This window comes from Martes martes (assembly GCF_963455335.1).
Source record: "Martes martes genome assembly, chromosome: 7".
Taxonomy (NCBI): Eukaryota; Metazoa; Chordata; class Mammalia; order Carnivora; family Mustelidae; genus Martes; species Martes martes.
In genome coordinates this window covers 141723182-141735995 of record NC_137894.1, presented here as the reverse complement: position 1 = coordinate 141735995, position 12814 = coordinate 141723182, and the positions used below count along the sequence as shown (strand labels likewise).

General features: G+C 50.9%; 1 protein-coding gene across 2 annotated transcripts in view; it reads left to right on the top strand.

Annotated features, from left to right (window-relative positions):
• Positions 1-12814, top strand: part of MOK (MOK protein kinase) — a 32321-nt gene that overhangs the window by 11319 nt on the left and 8188 nt on the right. For both annotated transcript variants that reach the window (XM_080808452.1, XM_080808453.1), the window contains exons 2-3: positions 413-502; positions 1909-1979. In XM_080808452.1, coding sequence (XP_080664578.1) covers positions 413-502; positions 1909-1979 — 161 coding nt within the window. The remainder of the gene's footprint in view (positions 1-412; positions 503-1908; positions 1980-12814) is intronic.

Here is a 12814-nt window from a genome sequence, read left to right as displayed (position 1 = left end):
GGGAGAAGCAGGCTCCCCACTGAGCAGAGAGTCCGATGCGGGGCTCGATCCCAAGACCCTGGGATCATGACCTGAGCCGAAGGCAGGCGCTTCACTGACTGAACCACCCAGGCATCCGATCTATGTTTATTAATCATAAAAGAAACTACAAAGGTATTCTTTCAGGAGCTTAGGTGGGGAAGATCTGAATGTATGTCCGAAGCTATAAGACGCTTGGTTTTTAATCAGATGATAACCAGAACGAGACGTGCTGAACTTCAGCTGCTGATGGGAGAAATGGAAGCCGATTAACTTGCTTGAAATATCTATGAGGTTTTCGGTTGTGATCGTGGGTAACAGATAATGATTGAATAACCCTAATGAAAGCTGACCTAAATTAAAAGCGAGTTATTTCTCTTTCCCTGCACAATAGTATCGAGCACGTGAACAACCTGCGGGAGATACAAGCTCTGAGGCGCCTGAATCCGCACCCAAACATTCTTACGTTGCACGAAGTGGTTTTGTAAGTATACGGGGGACTTTACCAATGATCTCAATTTGATAAAAATGATTACATCGCTTTTTAAGAAAAACCGTGTAGATGTTTAAAATATTTGCCCTGTGGCTCAGGGAGTAACCATTTTCATTTCACTTTAAGTCCCGTATTTAGTCCCTGGGGCAAATGCGCGTCTGATCCCTCTCGCTGCTGTGCCTTCACCTGGGTGACTCCGTGTCACAAGAGCGTGCAGAATTCAGACGGCTCCTCTCCCGCAGCTCGGGGAGGCCGCTCGGTAGACGCAGCCTGGGCAGGCGAGGCCTCAAGGGTGGATGGTGGCCTCGTGGGAGAGCCCCGGTGTCTCGTGCCCCGGGCTGCCCTCGCTTTCTCCCTGTGCCTGCTGCCACGTGTGCACCGTCTCAGGCAGTGAGAGCTGCTGCCTCCCTGCAGCTGATGTAATCCAGAGGACTTTTCTGTTCTAATTCTAGAACAGCTTCCCTAAGGCTAAGCTGCCTGTCGAGAAGGCAGAGCACAGCTCGTCCCCAGGTGCCAGCACTTCTGCGGGAGCTCAGACCCAGGGTACCGGGACCGGCCCTTGTGTGGGTCCCAAGGGGGTGCACGCCGGGTGAAGCCCCTCGGTGGCTCTCCCGGCTGCTTTAAAACCAGCCGGTCTCTGACAGTTCCAGTGCGGCAGGCTTTAATCAGAGGACACCGGGTGAAATATCTTGTCACGTGGCGTGGCCTCCTGGCCTGCAATGTCCGGAGCAGCCAGTGTGGCCGTCACCGCGCTGCCCGTGTGTCCCGTGCTTCACGGGCACTTGTGCCCGGGACCTCGCTCGGGCCTCCTGACACACCGTCCCACGGGATGTGCCCTGAGTGGGGGCTGTGGTGACATGTTCTCCCCTGCCTGGGGCTCACCTGCTCAGCGGGAGGCCTCTGTCCCCAGCCCAGGCAAAGCCTAGACACCCCACAGGTGTGCTGTCACCTGTCTTTCTCCCTTTTCCCCTGACCGCTTTGTGGATTTTGTTCCCCCATTATAATCTATCCCAATTACATGGAAGGAGTTTAGGTAAATTAAAGCTAAATTTGCAGTCACGGAGATGAATTAAATTCTTTTTCCTGTTTTGCTCAGCCAACTCTTCAGCCTCCTTTCTCCTGTCTGCTGGTAGTTAATTTTATATTTTTAAGACACAGCTCATTAAAAAGGGGGCAAGAGTTTAGAATTTTTGCTTAAAGTGAAGGTTTTACTCTTATTTTAAGTTAATTTCACCTGAAGTACTGACTGAAAATCACAGCGCCTCCTTCAGTCAGGACGCTTCAGCCTTTGCTGCGGGAGTGCTTTATGTCGACCGGAGATGTTTGCAAGTGAGTTAAGTACTTGATTGTTTTCTGATTAAGACAAAACATTCTTACAAACCTGCTTTCTTCCTCAGCGACAGAAAATCTGGCTCTCTCGCACTCATATGTGAACTTATGGACATGAATATTTATGAGCTAATACGAGGTACGTAGAATAATTTGTGAGCTAATCTAAGATCTCCTTTTAAAGCTTGTAGTTCCCATATGCTTTGTTTTCGTCCTCAAAATCGCTAGTCACCAGAGTGCGGGCGTTCCTATAAATACACGGTACTGAGCTACTCCGCGCTTGGGAGGTATTTTTCGGGACTTCTCGTCTACCTGGCACAGGGCTGCCAGTGGGACGGGTGCAGCCCTGTGCCTTCAGGCTGGCCGGGAGCTGGCTGGGGGTGGCTCCCGGGGCAGCAGAGGCCGCTCAGGCCTCCCTCGCCTCAGGTCCCTCCGGGGCCACCCTGCTGGCTCTGCCGCGGTCAGCACTCCGTTCTGCGGCTCAGAACAAGGCAGGGCTTGCCCCCAAGCGTAATCCCCCCGACGAGAGACGTGACCCCTTCTCTTTGGATCCTCGCACAGTCCCTCCTGCGCCCCAGGGTGCTCACCCCTCACCTTCTGAACTAAAGCACCGTTAAGGGGAGCACGTGTGCCTGAACCGGCCTCAGTCAGGGCTGGTTCTGGAGGCTTCGAGAGGTCACGGGAGGAAACTGGATAGAAGAAGACAGGTGGTCGGCCCGTGTAGCAAGTATCCCCGAGGGAACGGCTGCACAGGTGTGTCAGGTGTCGGGACACATGAGCCTCGGAGACGCCCCTGGGAAATGCCCCGGATGCGTGGTGTTGTACACATTGCCTCGTGCTTCTTCTTTTTTTTTTTTTTTTAAAGATTTTATTGATTTATTTGACAGAGATCACAAGTAGGCAGAGAGGCAGGCAGAGAGAGAGGAGGAAGCAGGCTCCCTGCTGAGCAGAGAGCCCGATGCGGGGCTCGATCCCAGAACCCTGGGATCATGATCCGAGCGGAAGGCAGAGGCTTTAACCCACTGAGCCCCCCAGGCGCCCCATGCCTCGTGCTTGGACACATGGAAACAAATCAGCTGCTCCATGTTCCGTGAGGGACTAGTTAATGCTTGGAACGGAGTTTTAGTTGCACACGAAGAGCTTAAATAAAATGGTTACCGCGTGGGAAAGTAGAAAAAAGTGTTGTTATCAAACTAGTATATTTTATATGTGACTGGAAATGTGTGCTTTAGTAAATTACTAATAAAATAAATAGCATAGACAGGCAAGTTTTTATACGTCTGTAGACGTTGATGAAAAGCTTTTGGATCTAAAAACTTTAGGATCTTTTTGAAAAAAATAGGAGTTGGCCGTATATCTGGGACTAAATGCTATTTATGTGACAGACCTTGTGCATTTTATTCACAGGTAAACCCATCATTCAGGGATCTATTTAACTGTGTTTTAAGTCCAATTCTAACAAAGTTAGTTATCAGGTTGCTTGGTTTAAAACCTATTAAGAATAGAGCCATTGGTTAGAAGGAGCTTCTAGAACGTGGCCCATCTGCAGTAACAGAATGTGACAGGTGACAGTCCCACAGTGGCGAGGAAACCGAAAATACAAAACGTGAGAACAAAAGCAGCAGCCCAAGCGTGAGCAGTGTGGGCGGGCGGCCCCGGGATGGGCTAGAGAGTGCCCAAGCTCGTGGCGCGTGGTGGTCAGCAAGCCACGCCAGTAACGTGACGGAGGAAGTAGGAAAGTGAAGAAAGAAAATGGTTTTGTTTTGGTTTTTAAGACTTTATTTATTTGAGGGCGCCTGGGTGGCTCAGTGGGTTGGAGCCTCTGCCTTCAGCTCAGGTCATGATCCCAGAGTCCTGGGATCGAGTCCCGCATCGGGCTCTCTGCTGAGCAGAGAGCCCGCTTCCCTTCCTCTGTCTCTACCTGCCTCTCTGCCTACTTGTGATCTCTGTCAAATAAATAAATAAGTAAAATCTTAAAAAAAAAAAAAAGACTTTATTTATTTGACAGAGAAAGAGACAGAAAGGTAACACAAGCAGAGGAAGCGGGAGGGGGGAAGCAGGCTTCCCGCTGAGCAGAGAGCCTGATGTGGGGCTCGATCCCGGGACCCTGGGATCAGGACCCGAGCCAGAGGCAGACGCTTAACGACTGAGCCACCCAGGCGCCCCAGGAAAGAAAATGTTTTGAAAAGATCCGCACTTAAAGTGATGGCTATAGAGAAGAGTTTCACTTGAAGTTCAAGGAGTAGACCTTATTGATCTGAAATTTTCACATTTTAAGCATCTGTTTCAAACAGTCTGGATAAATGAGGTGTTCTGTGATTACATTTTCTCATATATTCTGTCTGACACAGATTGTGCTCTTTGATCCTATCTGTACGTACATCTGTCCATCAGGACAGAGCCCCTAATACAATCAAGAGAAACAACCACCAAACCTTAATATTTCATTGATAATTTTTTTTCTTACCAATGAACCAACATTTTGCTTCTTAATGAACCTACATAATCACTTTCTGTATTTAGTAGCGGGCCTCTTGGTGTGAGATGTGCCTTATGTTAGAGCTCTGATTGTTGCTTCTGAGAGTGTGGAATTTCAAAATTCAAGGGGAGGGGATCATTCCCAGCAAGTTTCTATGTAGTTAGACATTTGAGAAATCTTGGTTTAGAAATAAATATCTTCTCTTCCCAGTAGTAGAAGAATTGTACAATGGAAGAAATCGAATCCGTTTCTTACAGTATTTGTCTACAGAGAGAGATTGTAGGAAGTGGAATGTTCCAGGGTGCCCGGGTGGCTTAGTCGGTTGAGCATTTGACTCTTGATCTCAGCCCAGGGTCGTGAGTTTGAGCCCCTTGTTGGCTCCATGCTGGGCATGCAGCCTACTTAAAAAAAAAAAGGAATGTTATATTTTATATCAACAGACATTGACTCATCATGTAAATGTTGAGTGTCTTCCATAGGCCAGTGCTGTGCTCAGTGCACAGGGTCTAAGATGCTCAGGGGTATCCTAGTTTTAGAGATGCGGAAAGATGGGGAAACCGGCATGCAGTCACCATAAGATATTAAATATGGCAGTATTGCCTCAGGATTTCAGAGATGTTAAAATGTGAGGGGAAAAAACCTGCCTGAGCATTGATGCAATACAGTGGTCACTGTAACAGCCAACAGTTCCTCAAGGCTGACCACCGGGCAGGCGCTCTTCTTAGCCCTTTGTAGGAATTAACTCATTCTACCTTCACGACAGCCGTTCAGGCAGATGCTGTTACTATCCCCGTTTTAAAGATGGAAAAACAGAAGCAGAGAGATAAGTAATTTGTCCAAGGTTATGTACTTAGTAAGTGGTGGACATGGGCTTTGGACTTGGACAGCCTCTTCCAGCGGGGGTGTTCTTAACCATCACGTGTGCAGCCTCTTGACAGCCCAAGGTGCCTGGCATCACCACCATCTTCATCATTACCCTCATCGTCATCTCTGTTTTGTAGATGAGGAAATCAAGGCTTCAGGGATTAAGTGAGAACCCAAGGTTAAGTTATTAATAAATAGTAGAGTCAGAACTTATACTCCAGTTTGACTGAAATGCTAACCATCCCGCTCTATCACTATCCTGGGTCCAGGCTGCTGGCCCCCTGCTCAGTGCCCTCCGGTGAACGTGCACCTGCTAGTTATCTGCCCTTGTTGACAACGACACCGACTTACTGAGACCTGAATCCATCACTAAAGCGTTTCCTACGAGAATGACAGTTCATTTCTCTTAAATGACTGCTCTCACGGCAGCCCTGTCAGATTTCGAAGAGCCGGCTAATGGCACAAGGATGGTCACAGTGGTTACTGGGCTGTCTGCTTGATGCGCAGTGATGGCCAAGGTCTGGTGAAGGTAGAGGAGAAGAGTAGAAGATGTGTTTTTTCGTAGAGGGTGTAGAGTCTGTTGAAGAGAAGGAACCGTCTGAAAGTCACCGTCATGTCATTAGAGAAAATGAATTGCTTGGGGTAATTTTCTCTTTGTCCAGTAGGTGTCAGATGAGGCGGAGATGACTGGGCTTCGCCTGGAAGAGCGGCAGGTGTAGGCAAGAGAGGCGGGAGAGGAGGTCTCACTCATGCCACGTGCCAGGCGCTGCTCTGGATGTGGGCATATTGGGGATAGACATGGTCTCACCCATGTGGGCCCAGACTCTGAGGAAGAGAGAGACGCACGAACAAGTACAGAAATGATCAAGAAAGAGTTCGAGACAGAGATAAGTGTTCTGAGTGAACAAAACATGTCACATCACAGAGTGATGGGGATGGAGTATTTTAGACAGAGACAGCTAGTGCAAAGATCCTGAGGCCACTGTGATGTTAAGAGGCTAGTGTGGCTGGAGCACAAGGAGGAGAGTTAGAGGCAGCGAGGTAGGTAGGGGCCAGTGGGGTGAGTAGGGCCAGAGTAAGAATTCGGGTTAGTCTATGTTCAATGGGAAGCATTAGTGGGTTTTGAAGCAGGGAGAAGGATCTTTTGATTGGTGTACAGACCAGTGCTTCTAAAACTATCGTGGAAGACCAGTTTTTAGTGTGTTCATTTTTTCCCCTAATCTGTTGTGGACCAGAACTTTTATAAAATACATAAAAATTAAGTACTGGAAAAATGGTGATGGGTTTCGATGTCGCAGCAGTGCTGAATCACCGTAAAAGTTCCCGGTTGCTCTTTCTTGTCATCTCTTAAACCAGTAACAAGGAGCCCCTGGACTGGCATCAGTTCACAGACTATGCTTTTCAGAGAACGTTTCTGTTTAAAGACTGTTTAAAGAGCGAACAGGCCATAGGTGGACGTATCAGTCGACCCTTCCCACCACGGACAATGAGCAGCATTTGTTCTCGCCCGTTTAACCCCAAGGGACGTGTGTGATCTGGACGGCTTCACGGAGTCACCGGGCAGGCTGAGGAGACGCTCCGGATGTGGCATCCGGGAAGCAGCTTCCGAAATCGATCCCGCAGGGTTGGGCCGTCGCAGGGGCTGCTGCCTCTGCACAGACAGGCTGCTGTTGCTGCCACCAGCTCCGGAACCGGGTCGCCTCTGCTGGAGCCAGGAAGCTGCCCCACCACCGTCTGCACTCACACGGGATGCCCCCTTCCTCCCGGCTGGCCCCGCAAGGTGGGCCCGAAGCCTCGTTCTCGAGGGGAAGGATTGAGGCAGGACCCAGCCCCATCTGGAGCTCCCAGCTACAAACAACCCGAGGAACGAGGAACGTTGCTCTGGGCATTCATGCCCAGCCTGCGAGGTCGGGGTCGGGATGGGTCTGCACCGTGAGCTGCGAGGGGAGAGCGGCCCAGAGACGGGGAGCCTCTCTGCCCGCCGCGCACTGGGCAGCACCCCTGGCAGGGGCGAGTAGCTGGCGTGCCTGGGCGCCGCGAGCCGTCCTGGTGGGTGGACTCGGGGGCTTGTGCTTGCGGCGCCCAGCATCTGCCCCCTGCAGCGGGGAAGCCTGTCTGGGAGTTTGCTAGGAGAAACTGGTTAAGACAGTAACCTGATCATAGCGGCATCTGTTGTTTTACTTGTTTATGTGATCTCTACACCCAGGCTGGGGTCAAACTCCCGACTCCAAGATCAAGATTACACGCTCTTCCCACTGAGCCAGCCAGGCGCCCCCAGAGGCATCTCTTATTTTAACTTGTATCTGATTTTTTTTTTTTTTAACTGTTTCAAGTTAAATTACTCTGCTTTCTGCGTGGCTAGGTCACTGTGCCCCACCCTGCGGTGCCTGGTTCAGAGCCTCGGGTGCCGGCTCCCTCACCTCCCCCGCCCCGCTCCGTGGCATCTTGCTCTCGTTCCCGTGTATCTTCTGCTTTATTGTTTGTCCCCCTCCGGCCACTGAGCCGTTCACTCTCGGACAGTGAGGCCTCGCTGGCTCCAGCACGGATGCCCTCCTAGTGCCCAGCACTGTTGCCTGTGTGACACGGTGTCATCTACCAGTTGGTGGCTATAGATATCGAGGGCTGTAGTTTGGTTTCACCGCAGGGAGCACGCGCCATTCAGCTGTTCCCATACGAAAGAGGGAGTTTACGGTCAAACCTCGTATCTGCTGCCGGAAGCTCAGTCAGGCCTCTTGGGAGGTGGAACGGGGAAAGGTCTGGCTGTCAAGGCCACCACCGGCCCCCATGGAGCCACGTGGTCCCCTGCCCCTCCTCGTCTGCTTGTCCCTCCCCTCTTCTTTTGGCTGACGTGGCCACTCAGACCCTGGGAGCCTTCACTGGCAGCAGATGGGCCAGGCCCAGAAGTCCCGGCCCGTGGCCCCCTGCTGGGGTGCTGGCTGTCGCAGGTCTAATGGGCCGGGCCTTGTCCCCTTAGGGTTGTACCATTCAGAGGCTGTGGGTCGGGCAGGCACCCCGAAGTAAATCCGTGATATTGGGGAATGAGGTGTGGTTTGACTGTAAACACAGCACTACGGTTCATTTCCGTGAAGAGCTTAGGCAGTGTGCCTTATCACCTGCGACAGAGGTCACCGTGTCGGATCAGATAGGTGGTATTTTTATGTCACGTCAATCTGACCAACCGACTGTAAGACGCAGCATTGTTTTTTGTTTGTTTGTTTGTTTTTTTAAAAGATATTTTTTATTTATTTGACAGAGAGAGAGAGAGAGACAGATCACAAGTAGGCAGAGAGGCAGGCAGGGAGAGAGGGGGAAGCAGGCTCCCTGCTGAGCAGAGAGCCCGATGCAGGGTTCGATCCCAGGACCCTGGGATCATGACCTGAGCCGAAGGCAGAGGCTTTAACCCACTGAACCACCCAGGCGCCCCAAGACGCAGCATTGTCACATACGAATGGAAGCGGTGACACGGCCTGTCGTCTCCGGCACACAGCTCTCTACCTACCTAGTAATTTTACTTCTGTCCTTGCTAAAAGAGCTCTTTGGCTCTGTTTAGGCAGTTTTCGCCCAGATCACGTTCATGGGTATATAAAAAGGAAAGTGGCAGTGAAATGAATCTTTTGTCATTCCTAACACTTCCTTGGAACGTTCTGACCCAGTGACCGATGTCTTTGTTTTCCGTGCGCAGTAGGGCTCTGTGCCATTCAGAGCCGTGCGGCCGTCTTGCTGCTGGAATCTTCTTCCACGCCCACGCCACCAGCCTGTTAGTGTTGATGCTGCGGTTTCTGGAAGCGCGGCCCCAGGTGGGCTGCGTGGCCACGGCACAGAGCTCCCCTGCCCTGCGTGTCCGAGGATGGCGGGTCTGGGTCAGGCCTGTGAGCCTTGGTCCTTGTCTGTGAAATGGGAATGATGCTAGCGTCTAACTCCTCGGGGGGCTGTGGGGAGTCCCGTACAGTAACGCTGCCGCCGTTAGAGCAGTGGCCCCCTGCCTGGTCTTCAGTGAAGCGACTGCTGTCCTCCTCATCGTCCCCACCATGTTCACGCTGGTTAGTGCGTGCGCGCTGCGGGCCCGCCTCGGGTCTTCCCCATCCTGTGTGCTCGCCTCCGGGGCAGAGGTGAGGAAGTGGGATTTCACAGAGGGTCCAGCGCTCGCTGCAGGTGAGCTGGCTTGCTAGAGTGGAACCAGAGGAGCCGTCCTGGAGTTTTGCCGTGGTTGATAAGGGAGGGGTGTGGGGGATGGCTCCGGCTCCAGCTGAGGCTGATGGCCCGCCTGCTACCCCCTGCAGGTCAGGGTCTCTAACCCCAGATCCGTGTGCCATAATGCAGACTGTGTGCGTACCTGGTGCCCCGGGCGCAGCCTCTGGGCCAAGGTGTAGCTGGTAGACCATTTATTTGCCAGTGTCATGCTGGACCCCAGCATGCCCCTCTGAGCCTGAGCAGGAGAGCCTGGCACAGGCCTGCGGATGGAGTCTCTCGTGGGAGGGATTGTGTGCGAGATACTGTGTTACAGGGTGGGCTACACTGGTGGTCACGTTCCTTCAGTTAGTCCCCGCAGCCAATGCCGCAGCTTATCATTGTGTTCCTGGAAATATTTTTTACATGATGGATATTGTACATGACATGCTTTAGAATCTTCTTAGGATATTTGGTTAAAAAAATCAGCTAGCAGGGGGCACCTGGGTGGCTCAGTGGGTTAAGCCTCTGCCTTCGGCTCAGGTCATGGTCTCAGGGTCCTGGGATCGAGCCCCACAGAGGGCTCTCTGCTCAGCAGGGAGTCTGCTCTCCCCCCCACCGCCTGCCTCTCTGCCTACTTGTGATTTCTCTCTCTCTCTGTCAAATAAATAAATAAAGTCTTTAAAAAAAATCAGCTAGCCAAAATTAACTTGGTCGGGATAGGCACAGCAGACAGGAAGCACTATTCACGGTCTGCTGGTGTGCAGGAGGACACACAGGCGCTTATGAGTGGTTGATTAATTCTCGTACTTGTTGCAAGATGTTTGAGAACAAGAATCTATTGGGAACCAGGTAGAGTCTCAGGTCTGGAAAGTTGGGATCTTGTTTTTGAAAAACCATTGTAGAGAATGGATCGTCAGCCCCCTCTTGGTCAAGGGTGTGGACTCCGAGATTGTTCGGACCAGGGTTCCAGACGGCTCACACTGCCCCTCACTCCCTCAGGAGCCCCTCACGTAGGCAAGGATTCTCACAGAGGGGCACGGGGAGGGGGGAGCCACGTCCTTACCTGCGGGACTGTGAGTGGGTGGACCGGGGGAACAAAGAGGAAAGGAAGGGTCAGTACCTGAAGAGGGCTCTTACACTGGGGAACTGAGGGCAGCTGAGAAATGCAGATTCCTGGCCCATATGTTTTGTTTTGTGATTCATTAGGTCTGGGTTTGGAGCTGGGAATCACCATTTTTTTTATTGTATTTTTTAAAAGATTTTATTTATTTGAGAGAGCGAGAGCACACATGCAGGAGCAGAGGGAGGGGGACAAGTAGCCGATCCTGAGCTCATGACCTGAGCCGGAGTCAGAGGCTTAACCGACTGAGCCACCAAGAGGCCCCCACGGGAGTCGGCATTTTAAAGCATCCCTCGGTGATGGTGGAGTCTGGGTGGGTTAGACTTTCCCTAGAGGACTCCACCTTCCTGAGTGCAACTTCAGATGACGGTCCTGACCAGTGTGTGCTGGAAGATCTGGGTGTGTGGGCGTGGCCGGTAAGGTGCTCCTAGAACAGAACGGCCTGAGCACAGGGGTGAAGCAGGAGAGCTTTGGAGGCATGTGCGGAAGCATCTACGGGGGAATGTGGCTGGAACATTCCATGGACAAGAGGGATGTGGTGGGGCGTGGTTCTCCAAGTGAGGGTCCAGACCAGGCAGCTGCACCTGTTAGTAAGGCAGCTTTTGGAGCCCCACGCAGACCTCCTGAACCACAAATGCCTAGAGGTGGGGGGAACATCCTGGGTCTTCGTGAGCCCCCAGGAGACTCAGCTGCCCCTGTAGCCTGAGAGCCCCTCGTCAGGAGGAAGAGAGTCCTGAGTGCTGGGCTAGTTCAGTGGGCAGTGAGACCCCTGTCACAGGACAAGAACCAGATTTCAGGAAGCTTTTCATCTAACGGCACATGTGATGGTGAAGAGAAATTTTGCTTCCTTTCGGTTCTTAAACAAATAGGAATTTAATATAAAGTTACAGAATGACTCAAGCTAGGGAGAGAAGACTAAGTCTTCATTTAATTTTTCTAAATTCTAGAAAGTAGGTGATAAATTATTTGAAACAGAACAAAAAAATTACAGTATTATGAAAAAGTTAATTGTACTTAGACATTTTGCAATTTAAATTCCTTTTTTTTTTTTAAATTCCTTTTTTTTTTAAAGATTTTATTGATTTATTAAACAGACAGAGATCACAAGTAGGCAGAGAGGCAGGCAGAGAGAGAGGAGGAAGCAGGCTCCCTGCTGAGCAGAGAGCCCGATGTGGGGCTCGATCTCAGGACCCAGGACCTCGATCATGACCTGAGCCGAAGGCAGAGGCTTTAACCCACTGAGCCACCCAGGTGCCCCTAAATTACTTTCTATTAACAGAAAACATTCTTGTCTAGTGAGAGAAAAAGAATAAATTTGTCAACAGAAATTGCAAACAAAGGAGCAAAAATGTCAAAGGGGATGTGCACTTCTAGAGGGGAAAGTGGTTTCCTGGATTGTTAGGCGAGAATGGTGGTTTTTCTGATTCAAAAATAAAAACGCACACCTTTGAAATTAAAATCGAGTAGAATGTACCATCTTCTGGGACAAGGATAACCGTGATGCTGGAGTGTGTTGTTAAGAGTCATAGGACACAAAAACCCGCAGGCAGGCAGGCCTGGGGAGCAGGTGTGCGTGACGAGGAGAGTGGGCTGTGAAATTCAAAGCAATCCTAGGTCTTCTTCCATTTAAAACCCACTTCTGGGGCACCTGGGTGGCTCAGTGGGTTAAAACCTCTGCCCTCGGCTCAGGTCATGATCCCAGGGTCCTGGGATCGAGCCCCGCATCGGGCTCTCTGCTCAGCAGGGAGCCTGCTTCCCTTCCTCTCTCTCTCTGCCTGCCTCTCTGCCTACTTGTGATCTCTGTCTGTCAAATAAATAAATAAAAATCTTTAAAAAAAAAAAAAAAACCCACTTCTGTGGAACTGTGATCCACCCCCTTTTAAGATGGAAATCCCCAGGGGCACCTGGGTGACTCGGTTGGTTAAATGTTGGCTCTTGGTTTCAGTTCAGGTTCTGATGTCAGGGTCGTGAGATGGAGTCTGCTTGTCCCTGTCCCTCCTCCCCATGTGCACTCAAGTAAGCTCTCTTTCAAATAAATAAAATCTTAAAAATTCCAGACTGGAAGCCAAGGAAAAACCTGGATTTTCAAGTTACTCTTGACATCTCATAATCAGCAGTCTGGAAGGGTGTGTCCCGGAAGACCTGCCCCAGTGTGGGGCCTGGGGGGAGTGAGTGGGGTTTATCAGACCAAACCGCACAGGTGTTTATTACTCAGTACTGCTGTTGTGATCCGAAGGCATGCACGGGGGATTTTACATGGGATCATGCCAGTATGTAGGATTTTATTTTAAAATTTTATTTATTTATTTGACAGACAGAGATCACAAGTAGGCATTGAGGC